General features: G+C 38.7%; 1 protein-coding gene and 1 long non-coding RNA gene across 3 annotated transcripts in view; one reads left to right on the top strand and one right to left on the bottom strand.

Moving 5' to 3' along the window:
- Positions 1–26,935, top strand: part of LOC132401787 (uncharacterized) — a 97,146-nt gene that overhangs the window by 26,185 nt on the left and 44,026 nt on the right. Inside the window, exon 2 of the long non-coding RNA XR_009514707.1 lies at positions 23,976–24,067. This is a non-coding gene — a long non-coding RNA (uncharacterized LOC132401787). The remainder of the gene's footprint in view (positions 1–23,975; positions 24,068–26,935) is intronic.
- cfap57 (cilia and flagella associated protein 57) overlaps positions 1–26,935 on the bottom strand; it is a 66,685-nt gene that overhangs the window by 14,983 nt on the left and 24,767 nt on the right. For both annotated transcript variants that reach the window (XM_059983984.1, XM_059983985.1), the window contains 10 exons: positions 26,078–26,191; positions 16,811–17,023; positions 16,085–16,258; positions 14,983–15,144; positions 11,925–12,080; positions 10,895–10,988; positions 8,699–8,889; positions 8,392–8,565; positions 7,878–8,036; positions 7,403–7,546 (listed from right to left, as the gene is read on the bottom strand). In XM_059983984.1, the coding sequence (XP_059839967.1) occupies positions 7,403–7,546; positions 7,878–8,036; positions 8,392–8,565; positions 8,699–8,889; positions 10,895–10,988; positions 11,925–12,080; positions 14,983–15,144; positions 16,085–16,258; positions 16,811–17,023; positions 26,078–26,191 (1,581 nt within the window). The remainder of the gene's footprint in view (positions 1–7,402; positions 7,547–7,877; positions 8,037–8,391; positions 8,566–8,698; positions 8,890–10,894; positions 10,989–11,924; positions 12,081–14,982; positions 15,145–16,084; positions 16,259–16,810; positions 17,024–26,077; positions 26,192–26,935) is intronic.

The raw sequence follows: 26,935 nt of genomic DNA, 5'->3' as shown, positions 1-26,935 counted from the left end.
TAGTTTAGCTCTTGGCGGAGTGGTGGAGCAGACTCGACCGGCCGAACAGCCTACTTCTGCTCCTTTGTCTTGTGATCTTGTGAAGGCATACCTGCAAGATAATGACTAAAGCCATGTTGTAATAAAATCAATATCAGTAAAATATTTTAGGTAACTGGCTGAAATGTTAACTGTGTTTCTCTCTCCACAGTTGATATCTAACCTTTTGATTAAGTTATACTCACCCCTGGAAACGGGTCACTTCAATAAAATAGTTAAATAGTTTCAAAGGAGGTGACACTTCACCTGTGAGTCTGTTGGGGTCAAATACTGTGTCTGGTGCTCCCAGTGTGGCTTCCTGTATATTGGTGAGACGTGACATAGTTTGGGAGATTGCTTTGCCAAGCATCTACGCTCTGCCTGCCAGAAGAAGCAGGATCTTCCAGTGGCCACCCATTTTACTTCCACCTCCCATTGCCATTCCGATATGTCAATCCATGGCCTCCTCTACTGTTGCGATGAGGCCACATTCAGATTGGAAGGAAAAAAATAACACCTTATGTTCTGTGTGGGTAGCCTCTAACCTGAAGGCATGAATATCGATTTCTTGAAATTTTGGTAATGCCCCCCAGCCCCTTCACCATTCTCTCACCTAATCTCTTTGCTTGCCTACTGCCTCCCTCTGGTGCTCCTCCCCCCTTTTCTTTCTTCCTGGCCTCTCATTTCAGACTCCCTCTTCTCTAGCCTTGTATCTCTTTCACCAATCAGCTTCCCAGCTTTTCACTTCATCTCTCCCCCTCTGGTTTCACCCATCACCTTGTGCTTCTCTCTCCCCTCCCTCCCCCACCTTTTAAATCAACTCCTCATTGTTTTCCTCCAGTCCTGGGGCAGTGTCTCAGCCCGAAACATCAACTGTACTTTTTTCCATAGATGCTGCCTGGCCTGCTGAATTCTTCCAGCATTTGTGTGTGTTGCTCGGATTTCCCACATCTGCAGTTTTCTCTTGTTTGTCAGAGGAATAAAAGCAGGTTTATTTTATTAAGACACAAAGTATAAGAGCAGGGATGCAGCTAGTTGAAAGACATTAAGATAAATACATAGATAGGAGAGCTTTAGGCAACATAGATAGTTTAGGCTGAAGGCCTGTTTCCATGCTGAATAACTCTATGACCTTTAATCAGCTTTGAAAATGTACATAAAAGGTTGTGAATTACAGAACTGTGGGCATGGGACCATGGGTGAATAAAGCAGTGGAATTCTTTCATATAATTTTAAAATGACAAGTTCTGCAACAACCCAAATACTTAAAATATTGTGAATGACCAAATCTACCACTTTAAAGCAATAGAAGGACTCAACATAGTTGAAATGAAATACCATTTCTAATGTACAGTAAAAGTCAGAGCAACAGAGCAGTCTAAAAATGTTGAAGTTAGTGATCAATACATTTTCTGAGAATGTGGCATGACAAATAAATGTAATTGTGACACTGAGTTTCCATTATTTAATTGCATAGTGAAAGAGAATGAATTGTTTGACTGGGTTTCTAATACATTTAGACTCTTTCTGAACAAGTAGTGCTCACTTATCAAGAATACAGTAGCAGTATCATGAGACCACAAAATTTATTCGGTGCACTTTGTACTTAAGTACATACCAAAAATAAATGGAGCAAAAACGATTTTATCTTTGCACTAGACCATGAAAGCATGCTTACATGAATTCTGATATGCAATTTATTATTCAAAATTATACTTTGAGTGGTTAACAACGTAGTGTAAGAATCACCCTACCATGCTTGATGGTTAAGCATATAGTTCATGAGAGGGAGCACGTTTTTGTTCTCAAAGTTAACCTTGTTAATCAGGTTCCAATGTCAGAAAGAAATATACAAGATTTTTCTGTTGATAGACATCAGCTTGATTCACTCTTGCCTCTGACTCTGAAGATTTGTGGATTCATTTATCAATTCTAAACCTGAGCATGTAAAGAAAGCTGAGACTGCCATGCAAAGAGAGTGATACACTGGCCTAGCTACTGTCTTTCTACCCTGTTCAGTGGAATGATCAGAAAAATCTTACAGGCACTATTACAAGAGCAGAGACTTATCTCAAGTAGCATTTCTCCTTCAACAAACATCATCAAAAGACAGATACACTGATCATTTAATTCAAGGGTCTTACAAGTACAGAGGAGGCAAGCATTTAGATTCGTAAACCATTGGAATCTCTCTGGGATACAGGGGACCTGTACACGTTGAACAGGGTTTACTTGAAGCAGACATAGACTGATATCCTTGCAGGTAATTTGCTAGCACTGCATAGGCGAGTTTAAACTATATTTGTGGAGGATGGGGCAGTGAGCTGTGAGACTCTAAGCAGCAGCAAGTAAGACCATAAGATAAAAGAGCCGAACTGGACCCATTCCATCATGGCTGATTTATTATCCCTCTTAATCCCATTCTTCTGCCTTCTCCCTGTCGTTTTTGACGTCCTGGTCAATCAGCTTTACATATATTCAATAACTTGGGCTCCATGTCTATGGCAATGATTTCCACAGATTCACTACACCTCAGGTGAAAGAAATTCCTCCTTATCTGTATTCTAAATGGACATCACTCTATCCCAAGGCTGTGCCCTCTGGTTCTAGACTTACCCACCATAAGAAAAATCCTCTCCCCATCCATTTTATCCAAGCCTTTCAATATTCAATAGGTTTCAATAATATCCCCCTCATTCTTATAAACTACAGTGTACATGGGTCCAGAATCATCGAACGCTCCTCATATGTTAACCTATTCATTCCTGGAATCATTCTCGTGAACCTCCTCTGTACCCTCTCCAATGTTAGCACATCTTTTAGATATGGGGCCTAAAATTCCAAGAACAGTCTGAACATTGCCTTAAAAAGCTGAACATTACATCCTTGATCTTATATTCTAGTCCTCTCAAAATGAATGCCAACATTGCATTTGCCTTCCTTACCACCAACTCAACCTGCAGGTTAACTGTTAGGAAATCCTGCACTAGGATTCCCAAATACCTTTGCATCTCTGATTTTAAATTTTTTTTCTCCATTTAGAAAACAGTCTACACCTTTATTCCTTCTATCAAAGTGCATGGCCATATACTTCCCTACACTGTATTCAATCTGCCACTTCTTTGCCCATTTTCTCAATCTGCTCAAGTCTTTTTGCAGACCACCTGCATCTCCATCTATTTTCATATCATTTGCAAACTTGGCCATAAAGCCATCAATTCCAACATCCAAATCATTGGCATATAATGTAAAAAGAAGTGATCTCAACAACAATCCTTGCAGAACACCACTAGTCACTGGCAGAAAATGCCCCGTTTATTTCCACTCTTTGCCTCCTGCGAAACAGCCAATCTTCTGTCCGTGCTTGTACCTTTCCTGTAACGTCATTGGCTCTTACCTTGTAAAGCAGCTTCATGAGCAGGACCTTGTCAAAGGCCTTCTGAAAATGTAAGTAAACAACTTCCACTGACTCTCTATGTAATCTGTTATTTCCTCAAAGAACTCCAACATATTTGTCAGGCAAGATTTCCCCTTAAAGAAACTATGCTGACTTTGGCCTATTTTGTCATGTACATCCAAATACATCCAGTCCTCCTGAACCATTCCATAATTTAGTGATTCTTGAAAGATTATTACTAATGTCTCCACAATCTCTTCAGCTACCTATTTCAGAGCACTAGGGTATTGTCTATCTAGTCCAGGAATCTTAATAACAATACCTTCAGTTTCCTAAGTACCTTCTCCTTAGTCATGGCAACTACACTCACTTCTGCCCCTGACACTCTTGAATTTCTGGCCTACTGTTGGTGTCTTCCACAGTTTAAACTGATGCAAAATACTTATTAAGTTCATCATCCATTTCTTTGCCCCCTGCCCCCCATTACTACTTCTCCAGAGTTATTTTCCAGTGGTCCAATATCCTTTTTTATATTATTGGCTAGCTTATCTTCATAGTCAAATTTTCTCTCCTTAGTTGTCTTCTGCTGGTTTTTAAAAGCTTCCCAATTCTCTAATTTTGCACTAATTTTGCTATATTATATGCCTTCTCTTTTCCTTTTACACTGTTTGACTTCCATTATCACCCATGGTTGCTTCACCCTCCTTGTAGAATACTTAATCACTTTTGGGATGCATCTACCTTGCGCCTTCCAAATCGACCCCAGAAACTCCAATCTTGCTGTTCCATTGTGTGTCGTGATCCTTGATAGTGCCAATCATTCTGCAATTTACTCTACTCCACTATAAGACTGATAAATCTGACTTTAGCTTCTCCCTCTCAAACTGCAGGGTGAATTCTATCATATTATGATCATTGCCTCCTAAGAATTCCTTCACCTTAAGCACACTAATCAAATTTGGTTCATTACATAACACCCAATCCAGAATTGCCTTTTCTCTGGGCTCAACCACAAGCTAATCTAAAAAACCATCTCATAGGCATTCTACAAATTCCCTGTCTTGGGATCCAGCACCAACATGATATTCCCAGTCTAGCTACATATTGAAATCCCCCATCACTATCATAACATTGCCCTTTATTCATGCCTTTTCTATCTCCTGTTGTAATTTGTAGCCCATATCCTGGCTGCTGTTTGGAGGCTTGTACATAACGCCCACCAGGGTCTTTTTAACCTAGCAGTTTCTTAACTTTACCTACAAGGATTCTACATCTGCTGATCCTATCTCACTTTTTTCTAAGGATTTTCATTTTTTACCAATAGAACCACCCCATCCTATACACCTATCTGCCTGTCCTTTCAATACAATATGTATCCTTGGATGTTAAGCTCTCAACTAATATCTTCTTTCAGTCAGGGCTCAGTGAAGCTACAAGATTGTCCCTGTCAATCTCTAACTGTGCTACAAAATCACCTACCTTATTTCATATGCCCAATGCACTCAAATATAATATTGTCAGTCCTGTATTCACTATCCTTTTCAATTATGTCTCCATGTTACATTTCAATTCGTTCCACTGACTGCAAATATTGGGGTATCATCTGCCTGTCTTTCCTCATAACGACACATTGCATCTACTTGTATACCAACTGTCCCTGTCTTGGCCCTAACATTCCGGTTCACATCCTCCTGCCAAATTAGTTTAAACCTTCCCCATCAGCTCTAGTAAACATGCCCGCAAGGATATTTACCCTCTTTGGGTTCATGTACTTGTCCTTTTTGTACAGGTCATACCTTTCCTAGAAGAGATCCCAATAATCTAGAAATATTAAACACTGATCCCTGCACCAAATTCCGCAGCCATGCATTCATCTGCCAAATAATCCTGTTCTTACCCTCACTGGTGCATGATACTGGCAGCAATTCAGAGATTATTACTCTGGGTAGATGGTAAGTTGGTCATCCAGTAAGATGGTGGCATGTTTGGACAGTGGTTTCTACAGGGTCAGTCAAAGGTGTTATTGTCTTTTTAAAACATTTTTTATGATCACAAGACCCTACTGGACCTAAAGAACTTAAAGAGTCAGAATCAGGTTTTATTATCACCAGCATGTGTCATGAAATGTGTTAACAGCAGTAGTAGTTCAATGTTATACATAATATAGAAGAAAAAAAAGTAAAAAAAAAAATTAAGAATGAAAAATAAATAAGTAAAGCAATTACAATATATGTATAATGAATAGAAACAGAAATAATATATATTAAAAAAGTGAGGTAGTGTTCATGGGATCAATGTCCATTTAGGAATTGGATGGTAGGGGAGAAGGAGTTGTTCCTGAATCACTGAGTGTGTGCCTTCAGTTCTACCCCATCAGTGAATTACTCATCCTGGACCAACACATAAGCGCAATTATGAAGAAAGCATGACAGAGCCTCTACTTCCTTTAAAGTTTGTGAAGGTTCAGCATGACATCAAAAACATAAATTTCTACAGATGTGTGGTGGATCACTGGTTGCATCATGGCCTGGTATAGAAACACCAACACCCTTGAACAGAAAATTCTACAAAAGTAGATTCAGTCCATCACAGGTAAAGATCTACACACCCACCATTATGCACATCTACCCAGAGCACTGTCGTAGGAAAGCAGTATCCATCATCAAGGACCCTTACCAACCAGGCCATGCTCTCTTCTCACTGCTGCCAAGGTATAGGAGCCTCAGGACTCACACCACCAGGTTCAGGAACAGTTATCACCCCTCAACAATTAGGCTTTGAATCAGAAAGGTTAACTTCACTCACCCCATCACCGAACTGTTCCAACAACCTATGGACTCATATTCAAGGACTCTTCATCTCATGCTCTCAATATTTATTGTTTATTTATTTATTATTATTATTTCTACTTTTGCATTTGCACAGTTTGTTGTCAGTTGCACATTGTTTGTCATTCCTGTTGGATGCAGTTCTTCATTGATTCTATTGTGTTTCTTGGACTTACTGTATATGTGCGCAAGAAAATGAATTTCAGAGTTGTGTATGGGACATATAGATACTTCGATAATAAACTTACTTTGAATTTTGAACTTTTGAACTTTGAAATACAACAGAATTAATGAAAAGCTACACACAAATGTGACCGACAAACAATCAATGTGCAAAAGAAGACCAATTGCAAATAAAATAAATGCATAAATAAATAAGACTAAGAAACATGAGCTGCAGAGTCCTTTAAAGTGAATCCACAGATTATAAAATCCATTCAGAGATGAGGTGAGTGCCATTATCTTTGCTGGCTCAGAAGCCTGATGACTGTAGGTCCATAGCTGTTCCTGAACCTGGTGGTGTGGGAGGTAAGGCTCTTGTACATCCTTCCTGATGTCAGCAGTAAGAAGAGAGCATGGCCTTGATAATGGACACTACTTTCTTGTGACAGCATTCTTTGCAGATGTGCCTAATGGTGCATTGCTGAGAGCAGAAATGACAGCTCAGTATTCCAGAATACAGATGCTATAGGTGTAACAGAGGTACTGGTAGGTGGGTGTACTATTTTTGATAAGGGAGGACATAACAACAGTACTTAGAGATGGCATTCTTGGGTACCTCATGAGGTCATATGAGTCGAAATTAGACACAGGAAGGCAAGAGTTACTGCTGGAGCTGTATTATGGACACATACATAGTCAGTGCGAGCTTGAGAGGCAGGTGTGTAGAGAAATTGTTCATATTGTTAAAAAATAATAGGATTGTATTTGTCGGAAATTTTAATTCTGCTGGTCTTATCTGGGCCAGCCAAAGTGTGAAGAGTCAGGATGGGGTGGAATTTGTGATAGATGTCCAGCTTAAGAATTATTAAAAACACAAAATGCTGGCAGAACTCAGCAGGCCAGACAGCACCTACGGGAGGAGGTAGTGACAACGTTTCAGGCCAAAACCCTTCATCAGGATTAAGGATTATTGTTTATTTGTTCCCTGAAGACTTACTTGCTGAATTTGCTCTTTCATCTCTTTTATGTCATTTTCTCGTGGCTCAATCTGCTGTTTTAACTCCTTAATCTTGTAATCAAGAACAAATTTAAATTTCTCCAGTTCTTGATTCTTCTTCTTGAGATCATAGATGCGCTTCTCCTGTAGAAAATCAGAATGTTAGATTGGAGTTGTCATTCCTCGCTTATGTGGAACTTAGAGGGTAACTTCTGTCCTCCATGGGAATGTAACCATACACTTCCCTACACTATATTCCTTCTTCTATTAAGAAAAGCTTATTATAAAGGAATGAGAATATTTAGATTCAAAACTTGCACTACACGATTAACATCACCAATTATTTTTAAACATGATAATACACATGTGCATCTTTGCATAATCCCGTTCTTTGCTTTGGCTATAATTGCCACTGGGTTCTCTTCCACTTAGACAAATTCATTTTCTCTTCCTTGCTGTTTCCCAGCTGCCTCACCTTGTCCTGTATCGTCTCATCCCTTTCTAAGATTTCTTTCTTCAATCCTTGGATATCTTTCTCTAGAGATTTGATGACTCCATGTAACTTGAGATGTTCTGCCTTCAGTTTCTCAATTTCTCCCTGTCTGTCTTCAATTTCCTTTTGAAAGCTGGTAAACTGTGATAAGGAGGAACATTGGAAAGAGATGAAAGGATGGACCAAAATCATTAGACTTTCACACTCATAGAATGATCAACTTAATATCACAAAGCAATTTTCAAGATAACCAATTGTCTTGGGTAATTATTCAATGATTGTTAGTGATATTATTGAGAAGATAATATTATATAAAATAATATCATTGTACCATATAAGACAATAGGATTTTAGTTGAGAAAAATACACAATGCTCATCATTTTCAGATAATTTGTTGACGCACAGATCAAAATTTTCTCCCACCTGCCTAGGGGAAATCTGGAAGTGACAATCTTGTAACCTAGATTGTTTTTATGAAAAAGAACCTTTCTGTACCTTTTTTCTCATGATTCCTGTTTCTCCTTTCAGTCGGAGATTTGCCTCCTTCTCATCCCTCAAATCCCGTTCATATTTAATTTTAATGTCCTGAATTTCTCGGTCACAATCCTCCTCTATTTGTTTCTTTGTTTCATCAGACTCTTTAATCTGCTGCCTGGAGTCATCCTGCAACTAAGATAATTAAAAGTGGAATGATTAGTACAACAGTCAAAGCATTATTAAACTTATTAAGCTGTGAAAGTGTATGTTTAATCTCTAAGAGGTTAATTAAAATTAATTCCTATTTCATGTTCTTCTGTTTTACCTGTGTAATAAGTGAGCCCCTCTCCTGTAGTTTGGTCTCATAGTACTCTGTCAGCTCCTCTAATGCTTGGGTCTTACTCTCATCCATTTCACTCAATTGTCTTTCATAATCTTCCTGCATTCGTTGGGATTTGATTTGTAGCTCCTGGTATTTTTCATATTCCAACATTAATTTCTGATTGTTCATTGTTTCTAAAATTAGAAATATGCATGAAAGTAAATTTGTTTATAAATGTATGCAATAGATAACTTGATTTCAGCCTCGAATGGATTGTGGCATCTTAAATATATGCATTACATTAAAGAACACAATGAGATCGGACAGGGCAATTGGAGTGATCATCACCTTGAGTTTTTCATTGCTTCAGAATGACTTGTTTAACCAAGATTTTAGTTTCTGGCCAAGATTTTAATCTATACTTTTTCTTTACAAGTTCTATTAAGCCTGTTGCATACTTTTCATAAATCTTTATGTGTTTTTTCTTGCCATCTAAGCACACAAGAGTGGTGAATCTGTGGAATTCATTGCCACAGGCAGCTGTGTAGGCCAAGTCTGTATGTAGTTTAAGGCTGAGGTTGATAGATTCTTCATTGGTCTGGGCATGAAGGGATTCGGGGAGAAGGCAGGAGATTAGGGTTAAGAGGAAAATTGGATCAGCCATGATGAAATGGCAGAGCTGACTTGATGTGCCAAATGGCCTAATTCTGCTCCAATATCTTATGGTCTTATTTATTATAACAACCAAACATGAAATGGCTACCAGTAAGCAGAGGGTCCCAAAACTTTCTAAACTGCTGTCAGCTTGAACAGCTTCCAAGATCAATAATAAATAAAGGTAAATTAGAGAACTGACCACCAGTATGAGATTTTCGCAGTATCATCTATGAATGTATGTTTCCCTGTCAGAAAGTATTCCAAGGCTGATTAGTGAAAATGGAAAGCTGTATATACCCTCTGCTGGCTAGAAGTGGCAGACAAAATTGGGAATTTTATCTGTGGGCAGGGTGCAGGACAGGGCACAAGCCGATGTTTGGCTCCATTTTGTCGATTAAAGCTCCTATGGTTTACCGATTACAGTGAGGAGGGAGACTGAAGTGCAGAGGGTTAGCACCAGCCACCTTTCTTTTGATTGGGTTGCTCTGTACTGGGGAGGGGAGAGCAGAGAGCCTGCTGCTGTGTCAGGGCCAGAAGGTATTTTTGCATTTTGTTTTTTTCTGCATTTTGGATTTGGACTATAGACTCTATTTTTCAGCCTTATAGATTTTATAATTTAGAGTTTTTTCACCTGATTTTTTTTTTGTTGGAAGAGGGGGATTTGGGGGGGGGGCATCGATGGGCCTGTTCCAATTTGTTTGTCCTTTTTTTGTTTGGGAGGAGGGATTTGGGGTGATGCTGCCTTTCTTTTCTTTTTCTTTCTTGGTGACATGACTACCCAGAATATTGTAGAATTTCACAGTTGTATATTTTGAAAATAAATGAAGCTTTGAATAATGGTTAATAGTAGAAGAGGAGAAATTAGAATAATGTCCTAACTATTTGCTTTTTGCTATTGTTGTTGAATATGTATTTTTATAAAAGTGCACTTCAAATAATTAGCTTAATTGACTTAAGGAAACAACTTTTAATTTCAATTTACAGTATGCATTCAGCAGCCACTTTATTAGGTACCTCATGGCCAATAAAGTGGCCACTCAGTGTATGTTCATGGTCTTCTGCAGCTGTAGTCAATCCACTTCAAGGTTTGATGTGTTGTCCATTCAGAGATGCTCTTCTGCACAACACTGTTGGTACTGCATGGTTACTTAAGTTACTGTTACCTTCTTGTCAGCTTGAACTAATTTGGTCATTCTGCTCTGATCTCTCTTTTAACAAGGTGTTTTTGTCCACAGAACTGCTGCTCACTGGATGTCTTTTGTTTTTTTTGGTCTATAAACTTTAGACACTGTAGTTTTGAAAATCCCAGGAGATCAGCAGTCTCTGAGATACTCAAACCATCCCATCTGGCACTAACAATCACTATCACTAACAATGCATTGAGCTACTGCCACATGAATGGCTGATGAGACATTTGCATTAACGAGCAGATGTACCTAATAATGTAGCTACTGAGTATATGTCTACCATTTACTGATCGATTAATTAGCAGTCTGTTTGGCTTTAAAGACATTATGATTAAAAATGTACTAGGAAATTTACCTAACTCCTCAATTTCTTTGGAGTGTTTATCCAGGATCATCACTGTATTCTCCTTATGTTTTATCTCAACCTTATCTTTGTCAGTCTTCAGAACCTGTAGCAAATCACAGTATTTCATTATTTTGAGGTATCGATTCAATAACCACCAGTTAGTATATCTCAGGTCTCATGTGGTATATATCTTCTCTAATGTATTTTGTTGAAGAGTCAGTAAAATCGAATTGTGACATTGATCCGTTGCACTGAACGTGCAATCAGTCAGCTATGTGTCATGAGCAACACCCACAAACTGCTGGAGAAACTCAGAAAATCAGGCAGCATCTATGGAAGGAAATAAACAGTCAATGATTTGGGCCAAGCCTGCTCCTCAGAACTGGAAAGAAAGGGGGCAGAAGCCAGAATAAGAAGGAGAAGAAGTTGAGTGGGAAAGGAAGAGCTGGAAAGTGATAGGCGGAAGACATAGAGGGCTGAAGGAGAAGTAATCTAATAGGAGAGGGCAGTGGACCGTAGAATAAGGGGAAAAAAGGTGGGGAACCAATTGGAAATAACGGGCAAGGCATGAGACCCATGGAGGAAAAGAGAAGGGGTGAGAGTGCAACAGAATGTGGAGAGAAACAGTAAAAGTGAAGGGGATGGGTACTGTGGGCAGTGGTTATAGGAAGTTGGAGAAATCAATGTTCATGCCATCAAGTTGGAGACTACCAAGACGGAATATGAAATACTACTCCCCCAACCTGAGTCTGGCCTCACTCTGACAGTTGAAGAAACAGATATGCCAGTGTGGGAATGGGAAGAGAGAATTCAAATGGGTAGCCACTGGGAGATTGTGAGTGTGCATTGTGTTCTGCTTCCTATATTATGCTTAATCAAACAGGGTGGAATATCTACCATAATCATTCCATATTCATGCATATTATTCAACCAAACAAGTGTCCAGTATCAAAATTAAAGCATTAAAGGAATTTAAGCAACAAATATTCTTCAAAGATGTTTTCTGGCCTTGATTTTAGCTCCCTGGTTTGTTACCTACCTGATTTTTTGTTTTCAGAACTTCCATTTCCTGAATAAATTTCTCAGTTAATTCTTTGATTTTGTCATTATAATTCATGTCCTTCAGTCTGAGTTGATATTCATTCTCCATCTTCAGTTCCTCAACACGGCTTTTCAACTCCACAGTTAATTGATTCTGTTAAAACAGATTAAATAATTTTCTGCTGTCAAATTAACCTTGATCACAAATTCTACCAGTGACACCAACACCAAACAGAAATATAAATTTTCTGCATTTTTTCTCTTCCTGTGCCTTGTCTCCTGCAAGCAAGGGGCCTGGGATTAAACCTGGAGTATATTTGCCAGTAATACAAATGCATGCACTAAATTACCAGTTCCATTGATGGGTTTTCAACCGTGCATTAGTGCATTTGTGTAACTCATTTAAAATTGAAAGTTGGAATGTTTGGGGTGAGGTAAAGGCCAATAGAAATTTAAGTATGAATTTAAATATAAAAAGAAGAATTTTAATATTTAAATCGTGGGGAATGTGGAGGCTCTGTAGTTCAGTGAGGATAGACAATGAATAAATAGAGCTTAATGCAGGATGAGATATAGGAAGCAAAAGTTTTAGACAAAATGGAGTTTATTAAGATCATACAATGGAAAACCAGCCAACAGTGTTGTTCTTTTCTCATGGCCTTCCAGGTAATTTCATTGTACATGAAGACTGAATGAGAATGAAAGTTTATGCAGTTAACTCACATGATACTGAATGATCAGCATAGAAACATAGAAAAACTACAGCACAATACAGGCCCTTCGGCCCACAGTGCAGTGCTGAACATGTAGTTGCTTTAGAAATTAACTAGGGTCGCCCATAGCCCTTTATTTTTCCAAGTTCCATGTACCTATCCATGAGTCTCTTAAAAGACCCTATCGTATCCGCCTCCATCACCATTGCCAGCAGCCCATACCATGCACTCACTACTCGTTGCGTAAAAAAATAACCCCTGACATCTCCTCTGTATCTTCTTCCAAGCACCTTAAAACTATGTCCTCTTGTGTAAGCCATTTCAGCCCTAGGAAAAAACCTCTGACTATCCACATGATCAATGCTTCTCATCATCTTATACACCTCTATCATGTCACCTCTCATCCTCCATCACTCCAAGGAGAAAAGGCCAAGTTCACTCAACCTATTCTCGTAAGGCATGCTCCCCAATCCAGGCAACGTTCTTGTAAATCTCCTCTGTACCCTTTCTATAGTTTCCACATCCTTCCTGTAGTGAGGTGACCAGAACTGAGCACAGTACTCCAAGTGGGGTCTGACCAGGTTTATCTATAGCTGTAATATTACCTCTCTGCTCTTAAATTCAATCCCATGGTTGTTGAAGGCCAATGCACCATATGCCTTCTTAACTGCAGAGTCAACCTGCGCAGCAGCTTTGAGTGTCCTATGGACTCAGAGCCCAAGATTCCGCTGATCCTCCACACTGCCAAGAGTCTTACCATTAATACTATATTCTGCCATCATATTTGACCTACCAAAATAAACCACTTCAGACTTATCTGGGTTGAACTCCATCTGCCCCTGCTTAGTCCAGTTTTGCATCCTATCGATGTCCTGCTGTAACCTCTGACAGCCCTCCATGCTATCCACAACACTCCTAGCCTTTGTGTCATCAGCAAATTCACTAACTTGAATAAATGAATAAATAGCAGAATGAATAAAATAGAATAGCCAGGTCACACACAAAATAGCACAAAGAGGGTAAAACAAGATGGGAAGATATATTTACCAGTCGATAGAAAACCATTGTTTTAAAATGTTTGTTTCCTCAGTCATTGACTATCATTTCCTTTTTTAAAATCCTTGTTACATTAGTCTTTACAGATTTTTATCTCTCTTCTCTTCCATTTTTATTTTTTCTCATCAGTCTCCTTTGATACGCCGTCCCTGTTCTTTACATTGAGGGCACTACCTCTCTGTTGCTCTCACCTGGACTTTCTGTTTGGTGCCTAGAGGAGAATAAGCCTAGTGTGTAAATTAGCTACGTTTAGCTAAAGTGTAATCTTTACGTTGTTGCTTTAACTGACTATTAAGCAAAGCTGTCATGCTCTCAAAAACCATATTCTGGAGCAGGGATGTTTTATCACAATTTTTATGTCACATGGGGATGTGGATGAATTAGATGCCCTCCACTAGTATAGGCAGTATGTTTAGGCTTAAAATTATTATTGAAGGTACTGTTCATGAGGAGCCAGAGAGAATGAGTTTTTAGGTATGATATGGAAAAAGATAAACTATAAGGACAATTATGTTTATTATTATATTATAAATGTTATTTTAAGTGGTTTATGATACAGAGGACAAAACAGTTTGCTGGATGTCTTAAATATTTTTGGTACAATGTAATTAACAATTTGAGTTAAAAATCAAAGTTAAAAATCAAAAATCAAAAATAATAAAAAAAAAATTAACCCTGGAATCTGGTTGTAAATTTCAAATAAAAATATATAATTATCAACCCTTAGGATAATAAACTTGGTATTGAAGGTGTCAATAAGTCAAGAACTTTGAGAACAGTATTCCAATGCCTGAAAATACTGTACATTCAATTGGCTGCACCTACAGGACATAGAAATGATTGTATAGAACAGCTGCTTCTGTATTTTTTTTACAAAGTGCATGCCTTTGCAAAATTTGCTGGAAGACTTTCATGAAATATGATCCAAAATCTAGAAGAGAAAAGGGCTAGATTTGGGTCCAGGTCAGCGGGGACATTGCATGAAGCTGAGGAGCTGGTGGTCACTGGCAGATATCTGAGACATCAGTCAGGGTATAATAAAAATCTTGAAGGTTTTGTTAGGGTTTTAGATATAGTAAAGTTTGGCTATTTGTTGGAGGGTTGCTGTCGTGATAACATTGGCATGAATTTATGACTATTTGGATAAACATTACCTTTTTCCTGTTAATGTTTTAAAATTGTGTGGCAAACCATGGGAATAAAATCTAAAAATTAAATTCATTTTACACAATTCATTATAGCTTTTGCATTTATAGTCCTTATCAATATTTATAGCCAATACATCACCTTCTCTAGCAAATCTGACTTTGTGATCAGGATTTCTTCTGAATGACCAAGTCCCTTATCTTGTTTCAGCACCCTTCCCTCTTTATCAGTAATCTTCCAGATCATAAGACATGAATCTTCTGAAACCGTCAGCAAGTACTGGTCATCATTAGTAATGGCCATCTGCAGGGAGAAGAAGGACTGGCTATAGAAGATGTTTTCCAAGGATTTTGAAAAGAATGCACTAATTCATTTTTCACACGTTGCTGAGAAAAAGTGTTAATATTTAGGGGAAAAATGGAGAAACAGTGAATCTCATTATATTTCAGCTGATGTGTGTTCATGTGAGGGTAGCTGTTTTGAAATTAGGTTCCTGGTTGATGACAAGGCAATTAATACTGACACAAGAAGATGCAGATTCTGAATTGCTGTGTGTTGCTAGCAATGAAAGAAGAAAAAAATGAATAGGCAAGTAAACATTGATGGAGTGATTTTTATGCAATACGTGACATACACCAGAATTAAAATCAGGGTATGTATACTGTAATAATTACATATGTGCAAAACAAAAGCATTTTGATAAAGCTGTTTTAAAGGTTTTTCTGTACATCAGCTGAAAATGATATTAAATGGCCAATCAAGTCCAAGGACAACTGATTGTAAATTGAGCCAGGTCATTTTAATCACCTGCAAAATCATTGTTAATGCTATATTTACATTATTGTGTAATTTTGCAAAAACTGTTCTTATAAGACACTTGTTTCATGAAGGAATTTTCAGGACAAAACATGAAGTTTAACATTCATCAGAAAAAAATACACTTGCTCTATTCTACATAGCCACAGTGGAATTGCAAAATATAGCAGAATCTGCTTTTGCTCATATTGGAATAATATTATTTGATCATAAATAGGAAATGATAATCTACTCTTTACATAAGCAACAGTACTTATGTATTGGTCTGGAGGAACATTGTTTCATTTGGCAGTATACATGTATATGGTTGAAATGACCATAAACTTGAACTTGAACTTGAGATACATTAAAAGTAAGAGTAAGACTAAAAATATAATATCCAGATTGCTGGTTGCATTATAGCTTATATATAAAATCACTACTACACCTTAGTAATTGGCCCACTGTGTGCCTCATATTCATTCCATTCCTGCTTTATAGGTAGTGGGACTTTCATACTTCGTACTGTTCCATTGGCAGTGCCAACAAACAACATCCGCCCAGAACGTGATAAAACAATGGAGGTATATGCAACATCATTTGATGGAAATTCATGAATAATCTGGATAGGTGGGAACAAAAAAAAAGATAATGATTATGGGAGATCCAAAAATAGAAACAATGCCAATCTATTAAGGACAAAATATCAACCAGAAAGTAAAACTCTTAATTTCAGTTGTTTAATAAGTTAAGAATTGCTAATATTGGTGTTGAAGTATACCATTTAGGAATATTCCACAATTCAACAAAACTTCACACAGAAGAGTAAACTATATGATCTTGCTGATATATGAAATTAATATACTGCTTCTAACATTCTTTCTTTGAACCTCATGTACTTACTTTTTCAGAATCAAAATTTAAATAATATTTCTTGCATTGGTGATGCTCAAATTATAATGCATGAATCATTATTACACCATTCATACTTGTGCACCAAAAATAGTGCAAGGAGAATTTAGTGCTTTATGCATTAATGTAGAAATATTAAACAGTATTCCTGGGAATTTAGGCCAAATTTTCTACATTCCACTTATTTATGAACAGAACAGATTTTCAATGCCAATTAGTCACATGATATAACAGCAATTCCATTTCACTTCATTCTACACACCTGGGAGTCAGCAATTTCTTTCAAAGTTCGATCAGATCCAACTGCAAATATGCATTTCCCATCAGGTGAGATACTAATGCCAGTGTAACTGCAAGTCTTCAGTACACATTCAGATTCTCGCTTCCCAGTCAGTGTATTCCATTCATATACTGCACCATCCATACCGCAGGAAACCAATTTACTGTCATCTGAATTCCAGGCAATAGCACGAATCTGCAGGATGATGCAAATGAACAGTATCAGTATGTAATCTCTCAACTGCTTACATTGTTCCACTGTGTTTTACTGTAATCAGATACAATGCTTTAGGCTTCACTATTTATATTGGACAGATGCAGACTTAAAGAGCAACACTGGAGCCACAGCTTTCTAGATATAAATGAATAGGAATAGCAGTCTCCATGTATAGGCCAGTGCCTATAAAAAGTATTCAACCCCTTAGATTTTTCCGTGTTTTATTGTTTTACATAATTGAATCACAATGGATTTAATTTGGCTTTTTTGACACTGATCAACAGAAAAGACTCTCATGTTAAAGTGAAAGCAAATTTCTACAGACTGGTCTAAATTTATTACAATTATTAAACACAAAATAATTGATTGCATAATTACTCACCCCTTTTAAGTCAGTATTTAGGTGATGCACCTTTGGCAGCAATTACAGCCTTGAGTGTGTGGATTGGTTTCTATCGGCTTTGTACATCTGAACACCGCAACTTTTCCCCATTCCTCTTTACAAAACTGCTTAAGCTCTGTCAGATTGCACAGGGATCATGAGTGAACAGCCCTGTTCAATTCCAGCCACAGATTCTCAATTAGATTCAGGTCTGGACTCTGACTTGGCCAACTCAGGACATTAACTTTATTGTTTTTAAGCCATTCCTGTGTAGCTTTGGCTTAAAAACAAATGAGCTGGTTGTGGATTACATGAGGAATGGAGACAGACTAACCCCTAGACATCAACGAATCTGGGATTGAGAGGGTGAACAGCTTTAAGTTCCTTGTCATAAACATCACCAAGGATCTCTCGTGGTCTGTGCATGCCGGCTGTGTGGTGATAAAGGCACAACAGCACCTTTTTCACTTCAGACAGTTGAAGAAGTTTGGTATGGGCCCCCAAATTCTAATAACTTTCTATAGGGGCACAGTTGAGAGCATCCTGACTGGCTGCATCACTGCCTGGTATGGAAACTGTACTTCCCTCAATTGCAGGACTTTGCTGAGAGTGGTGCGGACAGCCCAGCACATCTGTAGATGTGGATTTCCCACTATTCAGGACATCTACAAAGACAGGTGTGTAAAAACGGCCTGAAGGATCATTGGAGACCCAAGTCACCCCAACCACAAACCAGTCCAGCTGCTACCATCCAGGAAACGGTACCGTAGCATAAAAGCCAGGACCAACAGGCTCCGGGACAACTTCTTCCATCAGGCCATCAGACTGCTTAATTCATGCTGATGGAATTTGATTTCTATGTTATATTGATTATCCTGTTGTACATAATAGTTATTATAAATGACTATAATTGCACATTGTACATTTAGATGGAGACGTAACTTAAGTATTCTTACTCCTCATGTATATGAAGGATGTAAGTTATAAAGTCAATTCAATTCAATTAAACTATGCTGGAAAACATATCTTCTCCCAAGTCATAGTTCTTTTGCAGACTACATCATGTTTCCCCCAGGATTTCCCTGCATCTTGCTGCATTCATTTTCTCCTCTACTTTCATAAGCCTTCCAGGGCCTGCTTCAGTGAAGTATCCCCACAGCATGATACAGCCACCACCATGCTTCACAGTAGAGATGTGTGTTTCTGATGATGTGCTGTGTTTGGCTTACGTCAAAGCGTTTAGTTAAACGGTCAAAAAGCTGTATTTTGTTTTCATCAGATCATAGAACCTTCTTCCAGCTCAATTCAGAGTCTCCCACATGTCTTCTGGAAAACATTAGCCTTGATTTCCTGTGAGTTTTTTTCAACAATGGCATTCTCTTTGCCACTCTCACATAAAGTTGCCACTGGTGAAGTACCCGGGCAACAGATGTTGTAAGCACAGTCTCTCCCATCTCAGCCACTGAAGTTTGTAACTCTTCCAGAGTTGTCATGGGTCTCTTGGTGGCCTCCCTCACTAGTCCCCTTCTTGCATGGTCACTCAATTTTTTTTAGAATGGCCTGCTCTAGGCTGATTTACAACTGTGCCATATTCTTTCCATTTCTTGATGATTGACTTAACTGTACTTCAGTGACTTGAAAATTTTCTTATATCCATCTCTTGACTTGTGTTTTTCAATAACCTTTACGCATAGTTGCTTGGAGTGTTCTTCTGTCTTCATGGTATTTTTGCAGGATACTGACTCAGCAGCTACAGGACCTTCCAGACACAGGTGTATTTTTACTATCATCAGTTGAAACACATTGTCTGCACACATATCCAAAAGCAGATATTCATTTAGCTTACTATTTGACTTCTAAAACCAATTGACTGTACCAGTGATGAATTGGTGTCATATTATTAAGGTGGTGAAAACATATGCAATCAATTATTTTGTATTTTATATTTGTAATTAATTTAGATCACTTTGTTGAGATTTTTCACTTTTGAGACGAAAGAGTCTTTTTCTGTTGATCAGTGTCAAAAGAGCCAAATTAAATCCACTGAGATTCAATGTTGTAAAACAATAAAACATGAAAATTTCCAAGGTGAGTGAATATTTTTTTATATGCACTGTACCCTCATATGGTGAACCTAATTCAATTATTATGACTTTCTATCTTGGCTCAGAGATAGAAGTTCCACCTCTCAGATTGGCGTAAACCCCACTGTACTACTGATACAGCAATTTGCATGTACATAACACAATGAATGTGACAGTCTGATCAATCTAGTCCACATGAGCATAATAAGAAAAAAATTGAAACTGAGTCACCTAGGGTAGATGACAAAAATGAGGATCAGAGAGAGAATTTTAAGGAGCATAGGACTCAAGATATCTAAATGTTATTGTGCTGGACAACAATACAGAGATGAATCTGAAACCAAGCATGAGAATTTCTACATTGAGTTGTTCCTGGAGTGCTGCGAGCACAGGTATAGGCTACACAGTATTTTGGATTACCTTTAGTTTATAGAGAGTAGGACACAGAAGTCCTGCCAGAATTGCACTGGCAAGTCTAATTCTGGTAGAATAAAAGGCCCAGATGAGAATATCAGTTGTACCTGAAATGTGGCAAACATAGAAATGGACCGTATTTTGGCTTAGAGGTGGAATACACATATGATTTAAAGTTTCTATCAAAATCAATTATGCCACTAATGTGAATCCTATAAAATCCTACAAAAGGTAATGGATTTGGGCCAGTAAAACCCTCCCAACCGCTGAGCACATCTACATGAAACATTACCGTAGAAAAGCAGTATCCATCATCAAAGATCCTCACCACCCAGGCCATTCTCTTTTTATGCTGTCATCAGGTAGGAGGTAGAAGTGCCTAAGGTCTCACACCACTAGGTTCAAGAAGAGTTACTATCCCTCAGCCATCAGGCTCTCGAACAAAAAGGGAATAGCTACACCCATTTAAGGACTCTTTTATATTGTTATTTCACGCTCGTTATTCATTGCTATTTATTTATACTGTATCTGTATTTTTTTACAATCTACAGTTACTGTTCTATAGATTTGCTAAGTATGCTCATAGAAAAAGAATCTCAGGGTTGTATGTGGTGACATGTATGCACTCTGATAACAAATTTTACTTTGAACTTTGAATACTCAGTCTCAAAGTTGCCAGAGAAAAGGATGGCATCAGTGATAAAAAAATAGGGTTAATGTTGGGAACCAAAGGCATCAGCTGCTATTACTGTAATATTTTGTTGCAACAAATTTCTGCTTTTCCAGTACTGAATATTGACAAGTATCTAGTATGTCACCAAAGTCACTCACTAATATCTACAGATGTACCTTGTAGAGCATTCTAAGTGGCTGCATCATTGTGTAGTATGCAGGGGGGCGGGGGAGGAGGAGGAAATGCACAGGATTGAAAGAAGCTGCAGAGAGTTGTAAACTTTGTCAGCTCCATCATGGGCACTAGCCTTTGTAGTATCCAGGAAATCTTCAAAAAGTGATGCCTCAAAAAGACGGTATCCATCATGAAGAACCCCCATCACATAGGTCATGCCTTGTTCTCATTATTACCATCAGGAAAGAAGTACAGAAGCCTGAAGGCACACGCTCCACAATTCAGATACAGCTTCTTCCCCTTTGACATCTGATTTCTGAATGGACATTGAACCCATGAACACTACCTCACTACTTTTTTATGATATTATTGAGGAGCTTCATGTAGATTAGAAGTGGGCCACAGGCAAGGATTAATTCCTGGAATCCAGAGATAGCAATAGGGTTAGACAAAGAAGAGACTACAGTGTTATGACTGGACTGATATCTGCTTGGTTAGACCAAGTCAGGTCATTTGTGATATTCACCCTGAGGAACTTAAAGCTTTTGACCTGTTCTACCTGCGCACACGATGTAGATGGGGTTGTGCAGTCCGCTACTCCTTCTGAGGTCAACAACCAATTCCTTCGTCTTGCTGACGTTGAGGGATAGGTTATTGTCTTCTCACCATGCCATCAGATTCTTAATTTCCTCTCTGTACTCAGACTCATCATTACCCAAAATACAGCCTACAATTGTGGTGTCATCAGCAAACTTATATAATGAGTTCGATGGAAACTTGGCTACACAATCACGGGTGTACAGTGAGTACAGCAGGGGGCTGAGTACATAGCCTTGTGGGGCACTGGTGCTCAGAGTGATTGTAGAGGAGAGCTTGTTCCCTATTTTTACAGCCTGGGTCCTGTCTGTGAGGAAGTTGAAGATCCAGCTGCAGATCTGAGTGCTAAGACCCAGGTTCCAGAGCTCAGGAATCAGTTTATTTGCAATGATGATGTTAAAGGCAGAGCTGTAGTCGATGAAAAGGAGCCTTACATATGCATCTTTATTCTCCAGGTGTTCTAAGGAGGAATGTAGTGCCAGAGAGATGGCATCTGCCGTTGACCTGTTGCTCTGGTAGGCAAATTGCAAAGTGTCGAGGTTGACCAGAAGGTTATGGTTGATGTGTGCCATAACCAATCACACGAAGCACTTCATAGCAATTGATGTCAGAGCCACAGGTCGATAGTCATTCAGGCATGCCACCTTGCTTTTCTTCGGCACTGGGATTATCGTTGCCTTAAAACACGAGGGGATCTTAGACTGAAGCAGGGAGCAGTTGAAGATCTCAGCAAACACTCCAGCTAGCTCACTTGCATAGGCCTAGAGAACCCGTCCCTGGACGCCATCTGGGCCCGTCGCCTACCCTGGATTTATCTTCAGGAAGGCTCTTGTAACATCTTCTTCGGTGACGATGAACCTTGATGCCACCAGGTCCAGTTCATCCAGAGGGGGCGGGATGCTCCTCTTCTGTTCGAATCTTGCGTAGAATACGTTAAGTTCGTCAGGAAGAGAAGCACTACAGTTATTGATATTCCCAGCCTTTTCTTTGCACCCAGTGATCTCATTTAGACCCTGCCATAGTCTACTGGCATCCCTCTGGTTAGCCTGGGCTTCCAACTTGGCTCGATATTGCCTCTTGGCACCCACGAAGAAGGCCCACCAGCGCCTTTACTTCCTGAGAAAGCTGAAGAAATTTGGCCTGTCCCCTAAAACCCTCACTAATTTTTATAGGTGCACCGTAGAAAGCATTCTTCTAGGGTGCATCACAACCTGGTATGGAAGTTGTCCTGTCCCAGACCGGAAGAAGCTGCAGAAGATCGTGAACATAGCCCAGCGCATGACACAAACCAATCTTCCATCCTTGGACTCACTTTACACCACACGCTGTTGAAGCAGTGCTGCCAGGATAATCAAGGACAAGACCCACCCAGACAACACACTTTTTGTCCCTCTTCCCTCCAGGAAAAGGTTCAGGAGCATGAAGATTCGTAAGACCAGATTTGGGAACAGCTTCCTTCTAACTGTGATAAGACTGCTGAACAGATCCTGACCTGGATCTGTGCCGTACCTTCCAAATATCTGGACCTGACTTGCACTACCTTATTTCCCTTTTCTATTTTCTAATTATGATTTATCATTTAAATTTTTATTATATTTACTTCATTTTGTACTTCAGGGAGCGCGAAGCGCAGTAACAAATATCACTGTGATGATTGTACGCTCTAGTATCAATTGTTTGGTGACAACAAAGTATTAAGTATCTAGGAATAAGCAAGGGTGGCTCCACCTTGGTGGATTCTATGGGAGAAAGACACTGCCACCAACTGTATCAAGAAGTTGGTCATAACTAAAACAACTAGATAGTCTTCCTTTTCTTCTTCTAGGTCTATTTTTCCTGAACTGATGATTGACTGCAACCTGTAATTTTCCTTATGAGGACGTATCTTAGAGCAGACTAAAATTTTACGATCTCCTGGGGTATTCATTGAGGATGAGAGCAGAGTGTGCAGCTGCAGCTAGGGACGGCCTTTGCTGGGGCCGGCTGCATCAATTCCTGATGATGGAACATGAACCTGTGATTGGCTCTATTACTCCGTCTGGATTAAAGCATTGAACAAGATTAAAACCGTAGGAAGCAAGAGCAGAAAACAAATGCTGCCTGCCTGCGTTTGACCAGTCTCCCTCTCTTCTTGCTGCTACCGGAGCGGGAGGTGCAGGAATCTGGGATTCCACACCACCAGGGTTGGGTGCAGTTGTTGGGCTGTAGCGATCAGGCTTCTGGACGAGCTTCACTCACCTCAACGCTGAATGTGCTCCGCAGCTGTGGACTCCCTTTCATGGAGTCTGCAGCTCTTGTTCCATGTGCTTTTATTTATTTTTTTTTTACTATTTGCTCGATTTAATCAAGGTGCTTCAGCACTGAACTGCCTCCACAGCTGACTCTGACTCTGCAACCATCGGCACAGCGCTAAATTGTTTTGTGTCTATGGCCTGCAAACATCAGACTCCTGGATCAGCTTCAGTGCTGAACTGGTTCCGTGGCTGTGGACTCACTTTGGGGGACACTGTGGTTAATGTTTTGTGCGTTATTTGTTTACTTCTGAATTGTTTGCATGATTTGTTCTTTTTTCCACACATTTGTTGTTTGATCATTTTTGTTGTGCAGGTTAACCTACCAATCAGTTATGACTGGGAGGAAACTGGAACACCCAGAAGAAACCCACGTGATAACAAGAAGAACGTACAAACTCTTTACAGGTAGCTGCGGGAATTAAACCCGGGTTTCTGTAACTGTAAAGCATTGTGCTAACCTTTACGCTACCATGCTGAATCTCAAGATTGAATACAGTATACATATTTTGATAATAAATGTACTATAAACTCTGAACTTGTTATGCAAGGTATCATTTTTGACTTTGAGTATTTTTAGAACCTCTGTCTGGGAGAATTTCCAGCATACATGAAGTCAACGTTTCAGATCAAAGACCAATCATTAGAATAAGTAAAGTGATTACTTTAAAAAAAAACAAGTTTTAAGATGCATGTAGGAGAAGTGAAGAGAACAGAAGGAATCTCTGTGATGCCTAGTGAGCCAAGGTATAGCAGATGGAGTTTAACTTGGACAAGTGTGAAGTCCTGCATTTTGGTAAGTTAAACTCAAGCAGAACTTACACAGCAAATGACAGTGCCTTGAAGTGTTGTAGAACAGAGGGACCTAAGAGTTACAAGTACCTAATTCCCTGAAAGTGGCAATACAGATTGACAAGGAAGGCATTTGGCACATCAGGGCATTGTGTACAAGAACTGGGATGTTATGTTACAACTGTACAAGACATTGATAAGACCACAACTAGAGTATTGTGTGCTGTTCTGGTTGCCAAACTATAGGAAGGATGTCATTAAGCTTGAAATGGTGCAGGAAAGGTTCACAGGGATGTTACTAGGTCTGAAGATCACAAGTTATAAGGGGATACTGGATAGACTCTGTTTTTTTCCTGGACCATAGAAGTTTGTGGGTTGAAGTTACCAGAGGAATATAAAATTATGAAGAGAGTGAAAAATGTCTCTTTCCATGGTAGTGTAGACGAAAACTTGAGAGTATAGGTAAAAGTCGAGAGGAGACAAAGTTAAAGGGGACTTGAAGGACAACTTTTTCACACAAAGGGTGGCGGATATGTTGTATAAGCTGCCAGAGGAAGTGGTAGAAATAGGTACAATTATGACTTTTAAAATACATTTGTATAGCTACATATGTAGGAAAGGTTTAAAGGGATATGGGTCAAACACAGGCACAAGTTGGCTGAAAGGCCTGTTTCCATAAAGTATAATACTATGACTCTTTGATATACAAACCAGAATTGTCAAGTTAATATTGCTTGAAAAAACGGTAGCTATGAGGAGAAACAACACACACAAAATGCTGGTGGAATGCAGCAGGCCAGGCAGCGTTTTGTGTGTGTTGCTTGAATTTCCAGCATCTGCATATTTCCTCATGTTTGCTATGAAGAGAAGTTAAAAAAGGAAATTAAATTAAATATAAAGGTACAGCTACATCTCTGGAGAAGTTAAAACAAAGTGGTTTCCTGAAATTGTCAAATTCTACATTAATTGCAGATGGAAGATGAGGGACTGTTCCTCAGGTGTACAGATAGGCCAAAGTGGGAGAGGGATAGAGCAATAAAGTGATACTGACTGAAAGCTCAGTGTCACCACTGCAAACTGCTTTATGATGGAAGCACAGAATGAAAATTCACATGGGGGTGGATTTGAGTAAGTAAGGGCAGTAGAAAATTTAAAATAATCATTGTTTCAGCTGAATATGCTGCAATAGTAAATATAACTTGTTTTTGTTTCTATTTAAAATCTACTTTATTGCTCCTATTGTTATCCTTAATATCCTTCTCTATAACCATTACCAACATAATTTTAATATACTGAATGCAATAACTATAACTTTTAATGCCCTTAATCATTCACATGAAAGTTTATATAGTCTAATTGTATATATCTACCTGAGAGTCCATCATGTGAAACTACCCTTGGTGGTTTATTAATCTGTTGTAAACCATATTATTTTTGCAGAGCAGAGGAATAGCATATTCATTTGGATTTAACCCGACTTACTGATACTGAATTTCATTTACCAAAGTCTCACAAATATACTGTTTAAAAGATCCATAAATCTCCACGGCAGCAGTCAATGGAGAAGATGCAAGAAAATCATAGATCAACAAAGTTACTAGATTTTATAATTGCCCCAATTCTCACCTTTCCATTATGGCCTTTAAGATTAATCAGGGTTTCAAATGTGGTTGTGGAATAAATATGAATAACATTTCCATTTACAACAGCAAATAGGTGTCCACCATGGCTGAAGGAACACTAAAAAAAGCAGAAAAAAATAAATTCCAAGACAATAAGAGTACAATAGATTACAAATGACAAAATGATTCTAGTTATTAATTTCATTTATTTGTTAGGATCTGAATTGTGAAAGAAGGATAGACATTTATTGCCTGCATAAAATATCCTCAAGAACTTGGTTAGCACTGCACAGCACAGCATTCTGAGTTAATCACAGCATCTACCCTGAAAATTTTACTGTGAAGAGAACAATGATATTTTTCAGTACTATCCTGGTACCTTGAAAGCTCCTGTTAATTCTATGCTCAACTACTTTCATTATTGAGCATATTAATGTAAGGATCCAAGGAAAAGGTGAATAACCCTAGACTCCTGGAAACCATCACTTTAGTACTGGCCACTAAAATTGTCTAGCAATGTGGATTCCCTCAGAACAAAGCTGTCATATACCCTTTTCAGAAATGCAATGTTTACTATGATGAAATTTTCACATTATCTTGAATCATCTGTAAATTGACAGAGTGGAAATGATTCCTTTCCACTGAAGAGTCCAGGATTTTAAGGGGAACACTTTTGGATGTATTTGCAGTTAAAGTTTTCCTGTACTTATGGGAAACCAACAATAATGGAAGAAAAATAGGCATGTCTATGTCAATGTCTGGGCAATTTTATTTTTGAAATAAATTAAAATAAATATGGCCCTAAATAATGAAATATCAATGCAAGTGACTTGACTAAGATGTCATGTTGCAGCTAAAAAAA

Source organism: Hypanus sabinus, chromosome 11, assembly GCF_030144855.1.
Source record: "Hypanus sabinus isolate sHypSab1 chromosome 11, sHypSab1.hap1, whole genome shotgun sequence".
NCBI lineage: Eukaryota > Metazoa > Chordata > Chondrichthyes > Myliobatiformes > Dasyatidae > Hypanus > Hypanus sabinus.
The sequence above is the reverse complement of the archived record's forward strand: the minus strand, read 5'-3'. Positions and strand labels throughout refer to the sequence as shown.